This window comes from Parasteatoda tepidariorum, chromosome 4 (assembly GCF_982258835.1).
Source record: "Parasteatoda tepidariorum strain Cologne lab strain chromosome 4, Ptep-v5.0, whole genome shotgun sequence".
Lineage (NCBI taxonomy): Eukaryota > Metazoa > Arthropoda > Arachnida > Araneae > Theridiidae > Parasteatoda > Parasteatoda tepidariorum.
In genome coordinates this window covers 113,506,224-113,531,418 of record NC_141758.1, presented here as the reverse complement: position 1 = coordinate 113,531,418, position 25,195 = coordinate 113,506,224, and the positions used below count along the sequence as shown (strand labels likewise).

The following is a 25,195-nucleotide window of genomic DNA, read 5'->3' as shown; positions in this document are numbered from 1 at the left end:
TCACAGCATAAATTAAAATTTTTAACCCCTTAAAGTTAAAAATTTAACCCTTTAGGTCTCTGCTCATTATTATTTTTACTCCTAAAATATCATTACTATTTTGATCAGTGAAAAAATATATCACAACTATGATAATATGTATAATTAACTATGTTTTAGTTGAATTTATGAATTGTTACAATTGTGTAAGTGGGGACAATTGTAACAAGTGCACGAATGTCAAAAATTGTTAATAACTATTATAATAACATTTAAAATAAGTTTTTTTTTCTAGTAGAGGATAGTCTACTTTACTCGTCTGTCAATTAATACTAATAATATATTGGATTTTTTGTTAGTTAAAAATAGTTAAGTAAAAAATGTTACACTTGACCCCACTCTCCCCTACTGCAAACAATTCTAACTAATTTTTCCGAACTGCTCCCTTTTATGACACATTAATTAAATAAATGACCCATAAAAAGAAATACAAAAATGATTGAAAAATGACGTGTAGTAACAAAAAATGTGTTAACTTGCTTTTATTTTTTATTTCTCTTCGTCTGGAGTACAAATAATTTAGGGATGACCTTTAGTTAGGGATGGGAAACTGAGATAGAAGAAGCAAACAAGAAAAAAATGCTTATGACTACATTTCACTCAATCTCTTCTTTTGGTTCACTATATCCGGGAGTTCCCTATAGCACTATAAACCATGATCACTATAGCGGGATATATATATATATATATATATATATACACACAGAGAAGTATCTTGTAGACTGACTTTATTCCTACGATTTCCTCCAACTTGATGTTTCTGTTAGTTACACAACAACACAGTTACACAACATAATAAATAATAAAAAAGATCACAGGTAATAAAATAATGATTGATTGTTTACAAAAGAATAAGGAAATAAATTAAAAGACGATAATTTTCAATATTTTACACTCATTACTTTTACAAGTTATTGTATCTAGCAGGTAAAGCAACCTGAAAATATGTTACATTATATATAAATTTATTACTTCTTGAAAAAAAAAAAGATTCGATTAAAAATAATAAAAACTACTCAGTCTAAATATCACTTGAAATTCAAATAATCATCTTCATAATATTTTTTTTCTTTCGAAATTTCTTAATTAGAATGTGAGTATATTCTTCTTGAAATCCAAATTGCATTTGAATGATCCAATATTTTTTACCCATTAAAAGTATTATTTATGCGGCACATAAACGCAACAATACCTAAAAAAAATGTTTGACGTTCGCTTAAAAAAGGGATAACAAGAAACGTTAAAAAACACTGAATGTTTGCCGCACTAAAAAAAAGAACAAAAAATAAAACTATTAACATTTTTTTCAAACTATGCAAAAAATGTAATAAAAATGTCACAGAACAAAGATTTATAATATCGTTTTCTGAGATCATCTAATGTTTTTTTATTTGGGGGGTATTTAGTATGGCATCGTATTTATATTGTCTTGAACTAAACAATGTCAGTTGGCACTTGAAGCAAGACATTTTATTTTGATTACTCTCAATAAAATAATAATCAAAATTTTCAAACAAAGAAAAGTGTTACCGCTAAAAAATGTGCCCCACGTTTAAATGGCTTTCTTATTATGAGAAATGCTTTTTTAAAATTGCTATAGTTTTTACTATGTTTTATGTGAAATGGCTGAGAGATAAATATTATTGTAAATAAAGAATTGATCCTTTTTGTATTCGCTTTGCTATCGATTAGCAAATAAAATATTTAAAATGATAGGCAAGTTAAATAAAAATGTTCTAAAATTTGTATCAAAACATCCAAGATCTACAATGGAGACAAATTCCTTTAATGGTTTGCATTCAGGTAAAAATAATTGAATAATGTTTTTTTTTTCATGTCTTTTTTTCTTTAATGCTTTTCTTCTTGAAATAGGTTTGAAATGTTTTTAAGATTTTTAAGTTTTAAGAATTATTGCAAAGCAAGCAATTTTAATTTTCACGGAGAAAAATCCTTTTAAGTAAATTGCTAACATTAGTAAATGCTACATCAAAAAATAAACTGCTCTGGGGTTGAAGTTCAGTTTCGTATTTTTGTGTTTATTAGTTTGAATTTTACAGTCAAACACATCGACTTTTGAACTTTTTTTCCCCAAAAACCTAACTACGACATTTTTCTTAAAATAAAAAAGGAATTCCATCCATTCTAAAAACCTTCTCTACTCAATATGGAGGGGGAAAAAGTATTCCAAGGTTTGCCCTTCTCTGCCACCGGCGACTTGCTTTTCAAACATATCATTAGTCTTGAATATGAAAACATGTTGGAAATTCTATCAACATTTACCATTCCATCAAAGTAGAAATTCAGATATTTAACGCATGGAGAATATATTTCTTCTGTTTATATCGAAAAATCGAACATTTTCTGAAAAGCCTCATTTTCTGTACGACGTTCTTATATGAGTTTACATTTACATTCACAGCTTTATAAAACTGAAGCGTAATGATGTGAGGAATAATTTTAGAATGTTTTGATGAAAGGTTTTAAGGTTAAAGTTCAATGTTAATCTAGATCAAACACGATATCTTTCAATTTAAATTTCCGTTTCGTAAATTTTCGTTTACGTGAAAAAATGACAGATATTTTCTAATTTCTAAATCGATTGAATGTCTTTAAATAAAATATGTATACATATTAAATATTACGAAAGGATTTTTCCTTATGAACGTTCGAAAGATAAACTCGTCCATTCTTGAACTTTCAGAAGATAAAATTAGAGTTAGATTAAAAATAACACTCGCCTACTTCGGTTTAACAGTTTCATTCGCGGCACTCATTAGACACTAATGTATAGTATTGTAGCTTTGTATGCAGGACGGTACTTTTTTAGCCTATTATTGACTGGAGGCGAGTTAAATCGTCATTGCACTTGCAATGTCGATTTAACTCGTCATCGATCAACAACGTTTATGCAAGAAAACACATTTTTAAAATATTTCTTCTTCTTTATTTAATTACAAACATGGCATAGTTTCTGTATATATATATATATATATATATATATATATATATATATATATATATATATATATATATATATATATATATATATATATAAAGTCGTGGGGCACTCTTTTAACCGACCACAAAACAGGAGTGCCCAATATGACTTTACGGACACACGGGGTATAACGCAGGCTAATTGCAAAGACCAGTCGCTATTTAGCGTCAGGTGATTGGAGAATCTCCCCTATTTTTTAATCAGTCTGAAACTTTTACATTCCCCATGCGTTCGATTACCTTTAGGTTTGTCATGAAATATATCATGAATAGCTCAAATAGCCTGATTTATTTCAGGAGCCTCGCAATAAGCACAGGATTGTGATGGCTTACTGTAAATAACCTTATTAAAGATTTACTGTAATTAGCAAATTCTGAGTAAATTTGCGCACAAATACCTAGTTATCCTTAAGGCATATAGGCTAATTGTAATAAGTCTAAAAATTTCCTTCAGTTAAAGGACTTTTCCAAAAAACCTGGCAATACAGTAACAGAATACTCAATTGTAAATTTGTGAGTAAAATTACGACACAAACTAAATACTGAATTAAATGATCTCAACTTTGGAATACATCACTTTAAGCTTCATTTTTGAGAAAGTATAAATTTAATGTTAATGCAAGATTTTTAGGTAGATGTTGTTTCTTAGTCGATGTCTTTTTAGTTAGATTTTGTACTGTTTTTCATGCTTAAGACTGCTCACTCGCTTGATATTTCAGTTTAGCGTTAATACAAACATTAGTGTTTTGTAGTATAGACAGATGTTAATCGTTTTTTTTTCTGGATCAAAACAGTATATATATGTTTTTGCTTGTTTTTGAAATAACTGAGAACTTTATATCAGTGTGTTCTGTTAACTGGTATATATTAGTCCTAAATATGATAAAACTAATAAAAATCAAGTTAAATTTCCTAAATAATGTATGATTTCGTGGCATATTCTTAATATTAATGACGAAAAAAATTTAAAAATCTTTGAGTAACTATAACACATGATAAAAGCATCTTTTTCTTTGTTTAAACGAAAGCTGATATAAACAAAAGTTATAACCGAACAAAATTTGCAATTCAAAAATATATAACTATATATATATAAGTAATATTTTTAATTATTTAATAAATATTTCATTTTTACAAAATAATAAAATTAAGATATGAAAAATTTTCAATTCCGGAAAAATGCAAACTCAACAAAATTTCACTAGATACACTAAACAATATCCTATCTCTATTTCCTTATTTTTTTTTAGATTGAAAATGCCTTTAATTACTTCAATACAAAATATTTACTTTTAAATTCTGATTGCAATTATTTTTATTTGTAATTTATTTATAAATTATTTATGAAATTTTTTTTAAGTATTTCAACCTCCAAATCTTTTTCTCTAAATTGTGAACGAATTTACTTTAAATGATTTTTGCATAAGCACTATTTCTGAATTCTTATTGAAATTATTTAGAATTAATTTTATTCTTAACTTATTTCTATATTCTGATTATTTGATATTCTGATATTTTTTGTGAACGAATTTACTTTAAATGATTTTTGCATAATCATAACTTCTTAATTCCTATTGAAATTATCTAGCATTATTTGTATTCTCAACTTATTTCTATATTCTGACTATTTGATATTCTGATATTTTCATCTAAAATGTTCTTTTAAATAGTGATCAATATGACTTTATTGTTTTTATATAAAATTTAATTGGAAATTATAATTGAAACGATCTAACACTTTCTTCAAAATTTTGGTTCTAATTAAATTATCTTTATTTCGATCTAAAATTAACTTCTAATTTCTAATTCCGTACTAGAAATTATCTGTCCTGGGGAGTCAGATAATTACAAAAGTTGCGTGACTTTTATGAGTGCGAACGAGAATTCATAGCTTAATTAACTGAGAAATGTGTGTTACGAATTCGTGACTCTGAAACAGAGATTCTGATAATCATTATCAATTACGTTAAACAATTAGCAACGCGTCTTAAAAGAGATGAAAGATACTATGTATCCTGCCCCTTCTTGCACGGCACGAAATTTGCACGAAAATTGAGTTTCTATCTACGAGACTAAGTTTTGAAGTAATTTAGCACTGAATATGCCAACACTTAATCTATACATATTTCTACCATAGCCGGTCAAATACACCGGACTTTATGTTTCTTGATTGAATGTATGAAATATGGATGTTAAGGAAGGAAATAAACTAAAATGACTTTGTTATAATTAATCAAAATGGTATATTGCCTATTTATATGTTTTACAAATACAAAAAATAAGAATTTTTAATTCATTACTCAACGCATTTTTTTAACTTATACAGAGTGTTTCCATTGTACATTTTCCGCAAACATATTTCTTTGAATTGTTGTTATTTCTATTATTCTTACAGTTTTAAAAATATATAAGAATTAAAAGAATTATAATTCTTATAATTATTCTTATAATCAATATTATTTTTTCCAAGAACGTGTGCTGTCTTGATTGTTTTGACATTTCTCTGGGTAAAAACTAACAGTTAGTTAGAAATATATATGACAACGTTACTTTTAAAAAGTAACGAGTAAAGGTAATATTTAATTAATATTAATATTTTAATATTTATATTTTTATTCAATATTTATTTTATATTTATTTTAATATTTATATATTAATATTTATTTTAATATTTATATTTTTATTTAATATTATATTTTAATATTTATATTATTATATATTTTATTTAATATTTATATTATTAATATTATCTAATTAATATTTTTTATTCATTTTGCAAAATAATTGCATTTCGAAAGTGGTGTCACTAAGTCTGTTGCGAGAATTTCTCAGAACGTTCTTAGGCAAGCTAAATAAGCCCTCCATCGGAGGTCAAGTTATTTAAACACGAAGTTAGCTGTTAATGCATGTATATTGCACATTAATTTTATAAATTAAAAAAAATAGGCATTTTTTGTATATTTAAATTTTTTTTCTTTAAAGAAAGCTTACCGAGTTTTAGAAAAAAAGTAACGATTTCATTCGACATTTTCCGTTACAAATACTTATACTTTTTCCCTAAAAAAGTAACAAAAGTACAAGTAAAAGTACTAAATTTAAAAAGTAACGAAGTACAAGTAAAAGTACGTACTTTTTACTTGTACCGGCGGTACAAGTAACGAAAGTAAAAGTACTGCCATATATGGTTAGAAATGAAGTAAAGGTAACAAATTAAATGTAAGCTACTGACCAAAACATTTAGTTTTTGTCACATTTTCTGCCACAAAAATGCCAATCTAAAATTCTAGATTCTTTCTTGAGATTTGAATTCACAGTTATTCTGATTGAACTCACTACGCAACAGTTTTTGCAGAAATGTGCAACTCATCGAATGCAATACGTTGAACACGCATTACATCGTAATTTTGGATCCGGTAACCTTTTAAAGCAATGAATTTTTCTCCCACTCAATTGACCGGTTGTGATAGCAATAGGTATACAACAAGTATTATTCGAAACACACAAAATAAAAAAAAATAATAATAGAATATTAATTGTATATATTTGTTAGAAAAAGTCATGAAGTCAAATGTGCAAAAACGAGAAGATGTTAAGTGCATTTTCGGTGAGGGTTATTGTACGTTTAGTGTTAAAGCGCCTAGAGTACATTTTATTAAACTTAAGAATTGTTTTGAATTTGTTTCTGTTGTTGCTCAATGAGCCAAAAAAATATAACCCTAGTCTTTTTTGGTCTCATCAAATTTTCACGTTGTTCTAAAATTTCAAAAAAATAAATAAATAATTAATCATATTTTTAAACATTTATTTCTCAAGAACTACTTGATTGATTTCGTTAATATTTTGTTATTTAAAATTCTGCAGTCTGAAATTATGTAAAAAAAACGTCAAATCATAAAATTCAAAATGATTTTCGCCTGCTGTTAAATCAAAAATAAATGAATAATAGTTTTTTCTTAAAAATATTTTATAATTTGTTTTAAAGTTTTTTTCGATAGGTTATAAAAGTTTCAGAAATGTGACAAAATTTGCAAAAATTAACTCGATATTAAGGAGCCCAAATTTTTTTTTAACAACTCACCTGATTGCTTTAGCTAACCTATTATTTTTTCATATTACGTCTACACCTATATTTTGGTAGTCAAAAATGCAAATCTGTTGAAACAAAAGTACGTTTATTCATAGATTGCGGCATTTGCGTGTGCTTCTAAAACTTGATTGACAGTTTCACTGATTAATTAAATTAGCACACTAAATGTTAACTTTTTGAACCATTAAAAATTTGTACGTGAAACCTCCCTGCTCAGTCAAACAATAGTTATTTGTGGTGTTATTTTTAGGCTAATCATACTACTTAGTAAGCTTGCAAAAATATTCTCGCATTATCCATGAATGCTTAAAATCTTAAGTAAAAATAAAAAAACAATGACTCCATCTTCTAAAATAAGTCGTAATCTCCTTATTACCATCACTGGTTAGACCATTGGTCAAATGCTTTTTCTTTTCTGGAAGGATTCCGTTAAACCCCACAGCATTTCAAATCATGGGTTGCAAAAACTGTCTCCATTGATGTTTGTCGTCGGCTTGAACCTGCCTATGTACCTGTTTCAAAATATTTTTCCTTCTTCAGCATTCTTTATTTATATTAAAATCACCGTCTATTATACGTTCATAATAAAAAGAGTATAAAAATACTTTAAATTATTATTATGTAAATACACTAAAAATGCCTGCTATTGAAAATAAAAAGAAAATCAACAGTGATCGCCATAGCAACGCATGCGCACTGTTTACTATTACTCTTGAACAAAGTTGAAAAGCGTGGACGCCATCAAATCTAAACCAAGACCCATTTTGTCAATGGGTAAAGAAACAATGCAATAAATTTTTCATTTTATTACTGTTTTTTAGTTGAATTTATTTTTTTAATTTTAAAAATAAACCATATCCGCATAAATGTATGACGATTAAAAAATTTCATTACGTATTAAAAAAAAAATGTTTTTTGCTTACATGCAAAAGTTTTATAGAATATAGTGAAGAGACGTAAATGAGAGAATGAATTGGCATATTTTATTCTTCTTCTGATGTCGACTAAAGTATAGGAAGCTATAACAAAGGAAATCTAACCGAAATAGTTTTCCCTCCTTAATTCCGTTCATCATTTCTCATAAATCAGCAAATACTAAACCGTAAAACGTTGCCTAACAGTTTATGTTTCATAAAGAATAATTAAATGATATATGACAATCGTAAATGACGAAATGGGTTTGTATTCTTAGAAATGCCTCGGTAATATTGAAATTTATTTTTATGGAAATAGCAGTCTGTGGAATGTGAGCAGATTTAAATAATTTAGAACAAACATCTATCATTTTTATGTTGAGAGCTATTTTTTTTGTTTAAGTTTGCTTTTTCTTCTAATATTAGAGAATGAGAATTTTTCTTATTCTTAATTGTTCATTTGTCAAATTAATCATTTAGCTAAATAACGACGGGATATTTTTAATCATTATATGTGAAAGGCGTATTTTTAAAATAATTTTTTATTTGCTCGCTTAACAAATGTGTAGTAGATATGTGACAGCGAGAGTTATTAGTTTATAATTTTAATGCTAAGAAAGGTTAATTTTGAAAGGCTACCACAAACTTATTAACAAATCTTTTTTTTTCATGAATTGCAATCTTTTTTTTCTGATTTCCATGCTTTTATCCGATTATTGCTGTAGAACAGTGATTATCAAACTTATTTCTTTTACCTCCCCCTTTGAAAATCAATTATTTTTCAGCGCCCCCCATTTTTTATACACCCCTAAAATTTAAAAACCACAATTTCATTACTTTAATTAATTTAGTTATATGTATTAGTCGGTTCTGATGCTTAAACTTACATTCTAAACCAGAAATTTTTACCAGTGAGAGCAAATAAGACCCAACTTTATAATATTAATAATATATTTTAATCAAATTAAAAGAAACAATATAAATATGTAATCAGTTTTCGTTTTTATACTAATCTAATGAGATGGATGAATTTGATGATATTTAATAAGTTTGTTCATATCAGGTTCGATTTTACTCAAAAACAGTCGTAAGTCGCCGCGTTTGGCAACTTGCAAATGATTTCTCTTTTTAGTAAGCAGCGTTGTCACAGCGCTAAATCCACGTTCACACAAATATGACGATGGGAATGTTTTAAAAAACGGCCAACGGTAGACCACAATCAAGGGTACAACTGCGGAATTGACTTATGTAGCCAAAGTTGTTGGTAGCCAGTTTTGTATTTGATTTTTATTTCTTCGTTCGTTGTCAGTTCTATAAGTTCTTCTTCCAACTGGGGTGATATTGCTATATGTTGACATTTGAAAAAGGATCTAACACCCAGTCTGGTATTTCCAATTTCAAAATGTCCTGGAATCTTTCAATGAAATCACTGTGAAGATTTTCCAAATGTTGGCAGTAGACGAGCAAGTTGTCGTTGTTGCAGGATACTGATAAATTGGGAAAATTAGGGAACTCACGTCTGCCGATATTCTTTTTGTGTAAGAGCAGCAGACACTGGACTGTAATGGGCTAATTGTAAAAAACATTTCTAACACAACTTTTTGAACAATAATTATATACGTATTTCCATTTTATATAAAAATGATGATTCTTGCATCAGTAATTTCTTATAAAATGCTAGGAAAATGCTGTAAAATGCCCTTATGTTAAGTACAAGAAAGAAAGTAAAGAAAACTTCAATTTATGTTAGTTTACGTATGTATAATATTTTAAAACTCTGCATGGTAGTTTTTTTCCTAATGTTTAAAATAATTTCTGGTGCAATGTAATTAAGGTAAAATTGCTCTAATTTTTTAACTATCATTGATCATGTTCCTTTATCTATCCACAGAAACTTGTTACAACTTGATTGCGTACTGTGTGCGGGCTATCTTACTAAATCTATGTTAAGTATTTTAAGTTTTTATAACATCATACAGGGTAGAAATATAAACTAATTATTCGTTATTGTGTAGTAGGTGGTTTTTAATTTTAGTGAAATTTAAAATACTATATAAAGTAAATGAAATTACAAATTATACATCGCCCCCCTAACCCTCATCAACGCCCCCCATTTTTTCTGGGCCCCTTAACGCCCCCCTCTAGGTTTCAAACGCCCCCAAGGGGGCGTTATCGCCCACTTTGGGATAGACTGCTGTAGAAGATTATTTATTACTAGGAGGCTTCGCCCCCTGCTCGCTGGCGCTCGCCAACCACCGGAACAGCTTTCGCAGTTCATTTCGGTTTGCTTCGCAATCCGATGCTCGCTTTGCTAGCGCATTGGATACGTTTTTAACGTCTAGCTTATGTATACTTTTTTGAACACTGAAGTTCCGAAAAATTTAACTGTAGAAAATTCTAAACCTGTGCATTTCAATATTAATTTGAAATTGCAAACAGTTCACATATTTTTCTTAATCACACTATTCTAAATTTCAGTTGTTGAGAAAATTAACTTTTTAAAGTTTTGTTTTAAAGTCTTTCCCACCAGAGGGCTAAAACCATCTGTTGTAAAACAATATGAAATAGTACTGAACGCCGGATGTAAAGCATCGGCTTCGATGAAGATAATTTTGTGAGAATTTTTTTGATAATTCGGTGAGAATTCACCCGATTAGACATATGATATGCTCACTACGTGCTCTTGCGTGCCGAAGCCTATCAATTAAAAATGAAAACTGTTGCCAACGCGAGAAAAGAAATATCATCGGTTTTATTGATACATACGTATCAGCGTTTTATATAAGATAGATTATCATCAAATACTTCAATATCGCGATCATTTATGACAAGAATAACTATTAATTGCAATAATACCGTAGTCAATATTCATAAATAAAACGGGTAAATAAGATAATACAGTAATTATTATCGATAGCATAATGTATCAAAAATTGTATCTCATCGGTATATATCGCAAACGATATTATTGTGAGTGTTGATAAATTTTATTTGTCTCATTTTACACATTACAGAGATAATACCCGGTTTTACCCCACGAGTAAAGGTTATAGAAACAAAACAAAACAGCGCCGTTTATGAGTTTAAATCTTCATTATTTTTAGGAACCTTCAGTATAGTAAGTATATAATACTAGTATACAGTAAGCCGTGGACTGAAAAGAATTCTTTATAACTGTAATAATCAATAAATCTTAAAAACAGGAGAACATTTAGAGAGTTGATACAAACTTATCTTAACAGACGCTGTGAATTAATCAAAAACAACAGTTATTATGGTAGGTCCTTTTTCTTAACTAGTAAAGTGTAATTCAGAATTTGCCTCATATAATCAAGAAGACAAATAATTTCGCCAAAATCAAAGTATCCGATTTCGCCTGCACTTTACCTTTTATAAATTGTTTAAAGTGAAAAATGAAACAATATACTGTTAATAGGGTTTCCACCTACCAGAAAAATTTAAAACCTGATAGTGAAATATCAAGAAATCAAAATGTTTTCGCTAATTATCATCGATCAAAAATATTTGAAAGTTAACTACCTATTCGTATTAAAATTGACCAACTGAATTCCTAAAATAGATGTGAAATTAAAGACTGTAAAAATATTGGAAATCTTATAAAATCTTTGCTACCACTATTTAAATGTTTTTTCCAGACTGTGGAAACCCAGTTTTTTATTGATATTGCATAATAATATAATGTGATATTTAAATCAGTTAAAGGTAACCGATAAATACCTATGATTTTGAATAAGATGATATCTTTTTCGCATTACAACTAGAATATACATAACTTGTTCGGCCTAACTTCTGAATAGGTCACTGACTTTCATGTTCGGAATATGCTTTACTCTTTAATTATTCACTATCATTCAATATTTATTTAAAATATCACCATAACTCAAATATCCCCATAATCATCGTAAAATAACAAATAACAAAACTTAAAATTTTAAATATTTTGCTGTTTATTTCTAAAGCATTTCAACATGTATTTCAGCATGGCTCTATATCCCCCCTTAATATTGACCCATAATATTCAAACTGAACAAGGTATTATATATCGGGTACTAGTGTACCCTATTAGAGGAAATAATTAGAGGCCTAATAGGATGACCACAATGTGGCCCTATATGTTACAATCGATATATATATCTATATATAATAGCGTTAAAATGTGGAAATTCGAAGTCAATATTCAGTATTACTACATGGACCTATATCTTACCTTGAGCCACGATGGCTCAGGGGATAGAGCGTTCGTCTGCCAATGAAGTGAACCGGGTTCAAATCCCCAGCGATGGCAGGTCGAAACGAATCCGCATCCGGCTTGCACCGACCACAGTGTTGACGTGAAATATCCTCAGCAGTAGACGGGTCATGGGTTAGAGTCCCTTTGCCTTCAGGCTAACCATGGGAGGTTCTCGTGGTTTTCCTCTCCGTGTAGCGCAAGTGCGGGTTAATTCCATCCGAAAGTCCTCCACGAAGGCAAATTTGTCCCAATACTTTGATCGAGAAGTTGCCTTGTCTTCTGAATTGCATTCAAAATGACTAGGCTAAGGCTGTGAACATTAGTAGTCGAAAAACCCAAAAAATTGGTTCGGTTGCTCAACGACTGTTATAAAATATCTTACCTTAATATTGACCCATAATATTCAAACTGGTTCATGTATTATATTACCGGGTACTAGAGTACCTTACCAGTGAAAATAATTATATTCATTTTCTATTCACTTGCTTAGATAAATAATCCATTTTTTGAGTGCTAGAACAGTCCTTATTTTGAAATTTCAATTACAAAGTTCCATACATTGATCCTACTTTTAATCCCTGCTGCTTTAAATATCTGACTTTAAAATCTCCAATAGTAAAATGACTGAACTGTTCTGCTCGTTTGTTAAGTATGATAAATATGCATTTCGAAATTTATATTTAATCCTTAATTTCTGAATGCGTCAAATGCTGCATCAAAGCACGCATCAATATTTATGTTAAAGACATTTTTAAAGAACAAATTATTTATTATTGGTTTTCCCTTGGAACAAGATGTTTTCTCAGTGCATTTTGCAGTAATAGTAAAATTATAAAAAGCATTATATAATTTCAATATGTTTCTATGATATATATTTTAAATATTTTATTGTCTATAAAAATGTAAATTTTTCCAAGCCTAACTTCTCCAACAACAAATCATAATTGTGTTCTAAAGTCCCGTTTATGACATTGCTTTTGAATTATAAGATTTGAAACAATTTTGAAAATAATTAGTTTTAGAAGAAGTTAATTAATAATTGCTTGAAAAATAAATTTGGCAAATATATAACTTTTTTGTGTCGTTCATTTCTAAAAAAAAATAATAATAAAAAAGAAACACACAATACTTTCTATGACCTCCCAGAAAAGCTTTTACAATGTATGATTTTAACATTTTGGTAGCTTTTGAAATATATTTGAAATGTTTCTTTTGAATTAAGTTATATCGGTAGCAAATGCCAGTTTTTCCAAAAGCACAAAATTCCTCATTTGTATTTCATAAAAAATTTATTCTAAGAAAACATTCTTTAGGGGGGGGGGTTCGAATATTTTCTTTCAGTAATGATAGTGTTTGAAAATGAGCTAAAAAGTTACATTTTTAACAATAGTAATATATTATGATTTCTATAAGCGTTTTCGGATTTTAAGTAAAACATTAAGTTACGAGCATTTATTACTCATTGCCTAACTGGGTCTTGTTTTGGGTTTGATGGCGTGTGCACCTTATTTGGACGTCATCTCACTCTGGCTATGGCGACAGCTACTGTTTTTTTTTAATTTTTAAAACCGTCGTTGAGCAGCCGACCCAATGTTAGGGTTTACGACTACTAATGTTCAACTCTTTAGACTTGTCATTTTCAACCCAATCCAAAAGACAAGGGAACACCTGGATTAAGTGTAGGGAGAAATTTGCCTTCATGGAAGATTTTTTGATAGAACTAACCCGCATTTGCGTTGCATGGGGAGGAGGACCACGATAACCTCCCATGGTTAGCCTGACTGCAAGGGGACTCTAACCCATGATCCGTTTACTACTGAGGATAGTTCACGTCAGCACGTCAGCACTGCGATCGGTGCAAGCCGGATGTGGAATTCGTATCGATCAGCCATCGCCGGGATCGAACACCCGTTTTCATTTATTTGCACCAGTAGTCATTCTTAACGTATTTACATGAAAATAATTAGAAGAATTTTTATGTTCTATTTATTATGAACGTATAATTATTAGCTTGACGGTGATTTTAATATAACTATGACTACTGAAGAAGGCAAAAGCTTTTTGTGACGTTTTGAAACACGTACATAGAAAACAAATCCGACGACAAACATCAATTGAGACAGTTGATTTGAAATGGTCAAATGACGTCAAATCAGAAAAAATAAGAATTTGACCAATGGGCAATCGTAATAAAGCGATCACAATTTTTTAATTTTTTTAATTTATTTATTTTTTGATTTTTCCAGTTGATTACCCATCTTTTTACCTCCTCCAAATACAATTTTTAAATTTTTTTGTCTCGTTAATGGCGTTTATTATTTTTATATGAAATATTGAAGAATTTGATATTGGGGCATTTATGGATTGAAGTATAAACTTGTTTGAAATCTTCTCGATTTATGTATATAACGAAAAACTGTTAAATAACATGCAAGATTATGAAAAAAAATTAAATATTTCGCAATTTTTATTTAAATTTTTGTTATCTTTATTTTTTCAGACTGTGATGTCACACTTGGGGATGCAGGAGGACTTCGGATAGATCGCCAGTACCGTCAAAATACTGTTCATGAAATGTGCGTACTTAAAAACAAATAAATTTTACCAAACCATAAATTCATTCAGTGCTATTTTCAGTTTCTTCAAATATTTTAGGTATACGTGTCATTGAAATTCTTTTAGTTCAATTTACTGAATTCCAACCACTTTATTTCATGTATTTAGAAACAAATAAAGTCTCGCGACTAAATTTATAAACATATTTTAAAACATAACATTTTTTAAAAATAAATATTTCAATTTAAAAAAAATAATATTCGAAGGACATAAATAATATACAATAAAATTATTTGCAATATTTTGCTTACATAAATTTTACATTTTACAATTGCGATATAACTTAAGAATATTTTCTTTTTATTTAACCTTACACATGTACCTTTCAAATTATTGAACAACGTAAAAATATAATTTTATTTAGGTTTTGAAATTTTTTAAGAAGCTTAAAACCCAAAATCTATAACATAATTTTTTATAGTTTGTTCCTGAATGTGATTTTTTTAATTATCTTTTTTTCGATTTTGTACTGTAGCGACAATCATTACGCTTAATAGAAAGTTTTTGTCTTACTGTCTGAGAAAAAAGAACATAAAAAAATAGTTTGTGGAAGAATCCTATGAATAGAAGGTCTTGTTTGTTGCAAAATATATAAGAAAGAGTGTTAAAATTGTTAATAGATTATTTTTAGTTGAAATTGTAAAATAAATTTTTGCAGTATATGAAAAGAATAATTTTTATTTACTGCTTTCAGTTTTAAAATTAACTGAGATAAAGCTAAAAGTGTAAGACTTATAAAAAAAAATACAAAAATCTATTTCGAAAATTAATATAAAATTTTTTCACACACAGCATTTAAACTTGTGAAATTCAAGTCCTAAAAAGCACTTTTAAAAATAATGAATCGATTGTAACAATCATATAAAATTTTAAATTATTATCTAATACTTTCGTTTTCTTTAAAAATCAAACTTAAAATTGAGAACAATACAAAACATGCACACAGTAAAAAGTTCCTATATCATGATTATTCAGTATTACACATCTCTATAAAACTGAATTATAAATTTCTAAACCTTAAAAATTAGCATTACTCTGAATCCGAAGGCAGTACGCATCAGTACTTCAATGCAATACGTAACAGTACTATACATGCAATATGCAATTTAAGTCTCTAAAAACAACATTACTTAAGTATCTTTTCATACATAATTAATCAAATTATATTTTGGACTCCAACAACATTGTCATTAATTCCCAAAAGCCAGCATTATACTCTGTTATGCGTTATAATCAATCACTGCAAATAATCATTAAAAACCTGCATTACAACAGAGTATCCGAAATCAGTAAGCATCAACACTTCCGTATAATACTTAACAGTAATTACTTAAGTCTCCAAAGACAACATTACTAATAACCTATTCACACGTCAATAAATAAACACTCCTGATATCTGTGACACGTCAACAAATAAACACTCCTGATATCTGTAACATGTCAATAAATAAACGCTCATGATATCTTTGACACGTAAATGATGTAACACTCCTGATATCTCTAACACGTAAATGACTAATCACTGATATTTAAATTTTTACTGTAGATAATAAAACATAACATAACGTACAAGAATGTACAACCGGTTTTTTCCCCCAACATGATCCCCAAAAAACGGTTGACTCTGACAGTATTTTGGATGGCGCTCTCTTTACTTGTTATGTTACCATCTTCAAAACAAGACAGTATCCATTTTTTTAACGCGTCCCTATCATCCGCCTATGAAGCTACGGGATTTGGAGATCTGTACCACAATGTCACCGTTTACCCTGAAGGTGCCATTTGGAATGCAGAACTCATTCAGAGAGTGGTGACATTGGCGATCATTATGACCGCCACTCTGGTTGGAAATACCATCATAGTATTGGTACTTTCTCGCTCAAGATACAGGAAGAGGTCTTCCAGAGTGAATATATTTATCCTCAACTTGGCAATTGGCGATCTTCTGGTGTGCTTGATTACAATGACTTCCGAACTTCTCTTTGAGGTAAGTATTTATTTGTCTATATAGCATTTTAGTTAAGTATTTAAAAACTAAGAATAATAATAAAATACGATTCACTACAAAATGAAGAAAATTGGGGGGTTACCCATCGGCAAAATGATTGTTGTCTTTTTCTTTTTTTTGGAAAAGAAACTTCATTGTGTTTTTTTTTTTTCTTGGACATCTTTAACAGTTAATCCTGAACTGCTCGGTATACAATTTCGGTGACATACTTAAATGCTGCTCAGACACATTCTGTGTCAATTTTTTTGATGACTGAATAGACATTGAACAGTCAATCGAGATAGTCAATATTAACATTTTCGGATGGGTACAATGGTGTTGGTTGTAAGCTGCATCATACACCCTCTTCGGATTCACAAGTTCATACGTGAAATATGATTTGAAAGCTAGATTTTTTTTTAAAAATTGTACATTTAATAGTGAATGTATCATTTATCGTGCGTGGAAGACAGTCTTGTGCAAGTTATAGAGTAGGGTTGACAATGGATCCCTAACGGGTGATCAACACTCAGTTCTCGTATTTGCATGAAAGGGGTTCAGAGAGTCACCATTCGCTCTTCGGTAGGTTTCAATTCTCTCAACCACTTTGGTACTTTTGTGAGGGACCGGCTTCGTGCTTGCGTTTGCGAACGAAATCCTTTCGTTTTTACATTTGTGTATAAGGCTTAAGGTATTCCCGTCTACGTTCTTTGGCTTTTCCAGCCTCGGTAAGTTGAGGCGTTGGCATCGTTTTTTTTCGTGCTTCCACTCTTAACTTTTGGAACTGTGTCAATCAGTTTGGACGATCTTTATTTGCGATATTCACCTGAATTAGTATTGAAAACGATCCGGTTTGAACTGTAGGTTATAATTTCTGATTCTTAATTAAAATTCTCAATATCGTTATATTATATTGATGAACAGTCGACCCATTTTTCTGGGTTTAGGACTACAGCTGTTCAACTTCGTACTCTTGTAATTTTGAAAACTACCCAGCAGACATGGATTAAATATTGGGGCAAACTAACATTCAAGGAGTGTTTTCTAAATACCACTAACCAGCATTTACGTTTCATTGAGAAGAACACCACGAAAACTCCCCATGGTTAGCGCAACAACAAGGTGGTGTAACACGGATGGTTAGCAAAACATACTACTGAGAATATTTTACGTCAGCATTGTTGTCGGTAAGAGTAGGGAGCAGAATTCATATCGACCAGCCATTGCTGGTATTCGAATAATGCTCACCTCCCAATGATACAGGTTCGAATCTGGCTGGTCGATACGCATTCCGAGCCCGGCTCGCAAAGACTATACAGCAGACGAAAATATTCTCAGTGGCAGACGCATCACGGATTAGAGTTACCTTTCCGTCAGTCTAACCGTAGGAGGTTTTCCTCTCCGTCTACAGCAAATACGGATTAGTTCCATCAAAAAGATCACCACAAAGGTAAATTTCTGACAATACTGGAGTTTTCTTGGGGTTACCAGGAGGTGAGTTGTCTTCAAAAGCACAAAGCTGCGAAATTGAACATTAGCAGTCGTAAACTCAAAATTGGGTCGGCTGTTCAACGACGGTTATACAATGCTCTACACACTGAAAAATAAGTTTCTCATAAAATTTTGAATGTGTTTCAACCTAGATATTATTCGATAAGTGTTTTTATTTTAAATAGAGAGCGAGCCTTGTTGACATTTCTTTAACTGTTTAACTAGCATAAAGCACTAATTTTGAATAAATCAAAAATAATGAATTATACCAATAAAACTGAACTTTAAGTTCTACAATTAAATTATTTGAGCAATATATACTATCATAAAATTTCGAATGAATACACGAAAAAAAACTATTTATTAATGACATAAAAATGGTATTTTGTAAATACTTACATATTTATAGAACCAAATCACGAAGCACACAATTTAGTTTCCATACGTTTTATTGCTCTAATACCAATTTAATGGATTCTCGAATATTTCCAACGCTTTTTGGCATGCTTTTCTTTCCCCTTTTGAGATTTGCAATTTCATGCAATAAACTACATTTGCAATAGCGATATAAAAACCTTTACTTGCAAACACTGAAAAAAAAAATGAAAAAAAGCTATATGTCTGGCGAATTTATTTCGCTATAATAATATTTTGTTTCAACATTGGATTTTCTTCAGGAAAAGAAGTATTTGTTTATATTCAATTGGAATAAAACGAAGATTTAAAAATGTAATGAAAGCATATTTTGTAAAATTTTCAATATTCAATACAAAATTCATTTTAATTTCTAAAATAAGAAGATATATAATAATTTATGAATTGGTCAAAATATGGCATAACAGAAAATCGTTAATATATCTAAATGTTGACCGTCTTTATTTCTAGATTTTCGATATGCTGAATATAAGGTTTAGAACCATAAGAACTGAATTTGGTTTTTACCAGATGTGTAAACAGAATTGCATGATATGGATGAGAAGATGTTATAAGCAAATTGAATCGAATACAAACTGCCGAAAAGAAAAAAAAGAGGAAAGACCTAAATATGATGAACGCATTCAATTCGTGTTATATGTCTTTTTTTTTAAGACACTAAGTTAAAAATGAAAGCCTAGCCAAATCAATCCTAGTTGGTTAAAGTTAAGTTAAGACTAGTTGGAATATACCTTAAGTATTGCTTTGCTCAACACGTATGTTTGATTTGAAAACTAATTTATTAATATATATATATATATATATATATATATATATATATATATATATATAAATATATATATATATGAATATATATAATATATATATATATATATATATATATATATATATATATATATATATATATATATATATATATATATATATATATATATATATATATATATATATATATATATATATATATGGCCATATTATTAGATGCGCTGTAAGATTCCATGTAAAATTATAACTATCAGGAGATACAATACAGCTGTATTGTTTTTGCTCGGATGAAACCGGTTTGCATTGGTTTACGCTCCTGTATCAATGGGTCAACATTGTAATGCAATACGCTAAAAATAAATACTAATAGGAAGTATATAAGTATATAAAAAAACCATATAATTATTAAAACACTACAGTGCGTCTAATAATTTGATCTAATTATTATAATATACTAATATAATGCTTCATATAATAAATATTTCATATCTATATTACATATTGTCTAATTTTATGATATGACACACGAACGTAAACAAGTGCAAACCGCGTAAAAATAATAAAACTGTATAGTATCACCTGATAGTTAAGATTTTACATAGAATCTTATTATAGTGTGTCTAATATATCCTAAATTAATGATTCTTACTCTATATTGTCTCAAAAACAATTTCCTGATTCTTATGTGTATCTTACCTCATTGTAATTATGAATTTAGTGCTATTGAATTCCTTATATTGTAAAACCTCCCATTTTAATACTTAATATTTCTTTAAAATTTATTTCACAAAAAAATAATGAAAATGAAGAGAAAAAAAATTAATTTTATAGGTTTTTGGTGAATGGGTTCTTGGCGCTGTTGCATGCAAAGTAATTGTATATGGCCAAATTGTAACATTGGCGAGCACAACTTTCATCTTGACGACAATGAGCTATGACCGCTACCAAGCCATTTGTTCTCCATTACACAGCACAGGAGGAGTTAAACAAGCCAAACGGATGATAGCTGGTTCTTGGCTTTTAGCCTTTGTCTTTGCCATTCCTCAAATTTTCATTTTTGTCCAGGTACACTTTTATTCATTTTAAAATTTACTCTTACTTTGTCTGTGCTTTATATGATCAATTAATTTATTTATAATCTTTGTATTACTTTGAAAGAGTAAGAAAAGTTCTATCACTTTTTTATGTTTTTAATAATATTTTACTCGGTTTGCCTAACCTGATAATTAGAATATATTTTAAACGAATGGATATTCAGTATTTCAAAGCTTTCTTAAAACTTATTAGTTACTTCATATACATGTAGTTATAAATTTATATATGCTTTCAACATTTACAGAAATCACTTACGTAAACACCTGAAATTCCTGATGAAATAATTTATTTCTTTTTTTTTTAAATTTTAATGAATAGAAGAGAATTTTATATGTATACAATAATTACTTATATATAAATACTTAAAATAAAGCTTGATAAATGTTGATATCTAAGATTTTTCAAATTTCATGAATTTTTCGATTTTCAAACGATGGAGTACAAAAGCAATATCCAAATTTAAAAAAAAATTAAAATATGGCCAAACAAATATACTCAAGTTGTTCAGTTTCCAATAATCAATTTAAATATATTTCTAATTGTTTACAATGTATAATTTTTAATTTTGTATATTATTTTTGAATTCCATGATCACATCAAATATTTTTTTTTTAATTATTAATTTTCAAATTTTCAATCGTTAATAAAATATTTTTTATTCATCAACTATTTTATTAACGTGTACCAACTATTAGTTCAACAATACCAACTATTAGTTCGCACTATATATATATTTATATATCATGTTCAAATTTTCAATCGTTAATAAAATATTTTTTATTCATCAACTATTTTATTAACGTGTACCAACTCTTAGTTCAACAATACCAACTATTAGTTCGCACTATATATATATTTATATATCATGTTCAAATTTTCAATCGTTAATAAAATATTTTTTATTCATCAACTATTTTATTAACGTGTACCAACTATTAGTTCAACAATACCAACTATTAGTTCGCACTATATATATATATTTATATATCATGTTCAAATTTTCAATCGTTAATAAAATATTTTTTATTCAAGTTCAAATACATTTTTTTAAACTTGTACTGGATGACACTGGATGTTAATACAGTTTTTTCAACTATTAACTAATTCATTAAATTTAATTAATACATTTTGTTTATATGGGGGAAAAAATTGTAATTATTTGGCAAAAAGTAACTAAAAGAAAAATTTTCTTTGTTGACCAAAGTAAAAATTGACTTTAATTTTCTTATATTAATTGCTAATTTTTAAGTTTAAAAATTATTGTTTTAAAAATCATGTGTGTCTGAGTACCACGCGAAACAAATGTTCGAAGACCAAAGTGATTTCTAAATAAAATGACTTCCGAATTGAGTGAAATACCATTTCACAATAGCATGTTGAATTTCCGCAATTTCTTCTCAATTCTTCTTTTATGAAATACTTGCAGATAATGATTGGAATTCAGAAGAAGTTTAAACGTTAAATGAAAATTTCATATAAACCCAATTGTGAAGACGAAACTCAGGTTTGGTAGGAAGTTGTATGGGGTATAGTTGACTAATTGGAGATTGTGATGAAAACTGGAAGATGAAAATAACAGTTGAAGATGAATACCGGATCACAATTAAAATCAAACTTTTATTTAATATTTGTAGAGCTTGAGATACAATTTACTATCATATCCATAATAAGACTTTCAAAGTGAAATAATAAATTTCGCATTATAATAATAATAATAAGGACAGGTCATGGGAGACAAATCCCCCGTGACTTGCCTTTTCAAAAGTCAAATTAAAAAGTAATTTAATTATTTCCAACAGACAGTTATAATCATGAGAAGAGATCTATCGTTGGTGATTTATCGAAAAATAACATAGCCAAAAATAAAGCCAACCCCCCGTAATCAATATTAGGCTTGAAAAATACCTTGGCGATCGCGAATCGCCAAAAAGACTGTGGGAATTATTATAACCATGTAACTGAAACATATGTGTGGTAAGAAATTTAAAAATGAAGAGTTATAAATAGATTTTTGTTTTTGATTAGGCGCGACAGTGAATTAATGAGTCTTACATTAGTATTGAAATAAAAAGTTAGCCGTTACATTGGATCGATAGAAAAGAATAAAAAATATTTTTTTGCTTTAAATTAAAATTAAATTAACTAATTGATTTAATTTAAATATAATTTGGTTAATAATGATTCAAAAAACATAAGTTTAAGTAATTAAAAAAATTTTAAAACTTAGGATATGGATATATATATATATATATATATATATATATATATATATATATATATATATATATAATGCCAATTGCTGCGTCACAACAATGATGATCTAATAATAATTCGAATAAGATACCTGGATGAAAATATTTTACTTTATTTCGCTTATACTTCTTTTTAAAAATATGTTCATGTTCGTCCATATGTTTTGTTTTATCATGTTTTTATTCGGCAGAAAGAAAAACAAAAAATAATAAAAATCTGCTGTGATTGGAAGTTTGCCAATTTTTGTTCGGGGGTTTTGCTATTGGTGGGACTGCAGACGCGTTTTGTACAATTGTACAATACGATGGAGGATGAATTTACATAGAAAAAAAAAAGAATGAAAGTGAAAGTAATTTTCAGAGAATGAAGATGTGAACCTATACTAAGACTAATATTTAATTTTTTTTTCATTTGCCCGAGATCATTTGGGATAGTAAACTAATGGTCCATTAAATATTTTTACACATAAAAAGCAAAAAATGCACAAAAAATGCAATGCAAAACACAAAAAATGCAATTTCAATTTAGAACGTGTGTATTATGTTCTGTTTCAGTTACTTGTATTTATAAATGAAATAAAAAAATATGTTTTTTGCATTTTGTTTTCAAAAAAATTGGTAAAGGAAGCGGTTAAATTAATATATATTTTCAGAAAGAAAACGGCATAACGGAATCCGGTCGTATCCGCTACGAATGCTTAAGTAGAGGTTACACAGCTCCTTGGCAGCGGAAAGTATATTTCATGTGGCTCACTTTTTATATATTAATAATTCCTGCCGGATGCATAAGTTACTGCTACATCAATGTCTTAAGAACTGTGTGGGCAGCCGGACAAGACGGCAGTCGAACCACCTCCTCAGCCAGTTCAGGAAGTGGAGAAACTGTTCATTCCACTATCCGGCTTCGAAGATCATTTAATGCCGCCTCCACCATCCCTCGAGCAAAGATAAAGACATTGAAGTTAACAGTTTGCATTATAGCTAGTTTCATCATATGCTGGACACCCTATTTCATCGTGCATAATATTAGAATCTTTAGGTAAGTATTACATTGCCTTAATAAGTTAACAGTAAACCATAACTAAACTGTTGGATTACTCTTAACTTGTGGTGATTTTAACTTTTTTTCTTGAGTTTTCGTTGAATTTAAAGTATAGGAAGAAACCGACTGTTTTTATTCTTATTAATTAGGCATTTGAATCATGGTACTATAAACGCATATTTAGCGTGACAGTTACTAATTCTGTAAAATTAAACTCATTTCTCCAGCTGAACGATATTCGTATAGTTGTATAGCTTGTATAATAGAAACTTCTTGCGTGATTTTATTTTCAAATACCAATATTCTAAATTTAACTCATTCCTATAATTCAAAGAATTTTCACATATTTTGTTCAGATAAAGTTTTACAATAAAAACTTGTTTAATAAATTTTTTTTTAAAGTTAACATCATAAATTTAACTAATTCCTGCAGTTTAATGATAATCTATGTTCACTACTGGCCATTAAATTGCTACACCAGGAATGAATACAAATAACAGAATGATATTTATTGGGTACATACATTATAGTTGGAAGAACAAGTAATTCAAGTTTCAGGCTATTTGGATGCATAGATCCTGAGGAATTAGTAATCAGAGCAGCCCCTCCGGGCAGCAAATAACGGCAGTTATTCTCCTGGGCATCGAGTTGAACAGATATTGGATAGCATGGCCGAATACAGCATTTCATGCATGCCAGTAGTTCGGCAACCATTGATCAGAAGTTTTCAATTGGTGAGAGATTAGGCGAATGTGCTGGCTAGGGCAACAGGCGAATATGTTCTGTGTCAAGGAAGGTCAGGACAGTGCGGGCAACATACGGTCGTGCATTGTCCTGCTGAAACGTAGCTTTTTGGAGGCCTCGAAGATAAGGCAGAGCAACTGGTCCCAACATATCAGAAATGTAACGGCAGCTGTTCAATGCGAACAAGAGGTGATCGAGACGTGTATCCAATGGCATCACATCCCATTACTCCAGGTGATGGACCAGTATGACGACGTCGAATACAAGCTGCCAAAGAGCGTTCTCCACAATGCAGCAATCATGATGGTATGCATAATACATGGATTCGTCTGAAAAGATGACATCATGCCATTTCTGCATCCAGGTTCGTCGTTGATCACACCATTGGAGGCGCTCCTGTCTGTGATGCAGCGTCAAGGGTAGTCAAAGCCATGGTCGCCGTGCTGACAGTTCATGCTGCAAACTTCGCCGAACTGTTC

The 25,195-nt window shown here is 29.3% G+C and overlaps 1 protein-coding gene across 3 annotated transcripts in view; it reads left to right on the top strand.

Moving 5' to 3' along the window:
- Positions 1-25,195, top strand: part of LOC107452809 (cardioacceleratory peptide receptor-like) — a 118,351-nt gene that overhangs the window by 90,543 nt on the left and 2,613 nt on the right. For all 3 annotated transcript variants that reach the window (XM_016069397.4, XM_071182882.2, XM_016069405.4), the window contains exons 2-4: positions 14,790-16,892; positions 20,415-20,648; positions 23,584-23,969. In XM_016069397.4, the coding sequence (XP_015924883.1) occupies positions 16,506-16,892; positions 20,415-20,648; positions 23,584-23,969 (1,007 nt within the window). In that variant the 5' untranslated portion in view covers positions 14,790-16,505. The remainder of the gene's footprint in view (positions 1-14,789; positions 16,893-20,414; positions 20,649-23,583; positions 23,970-25,195) is intronic.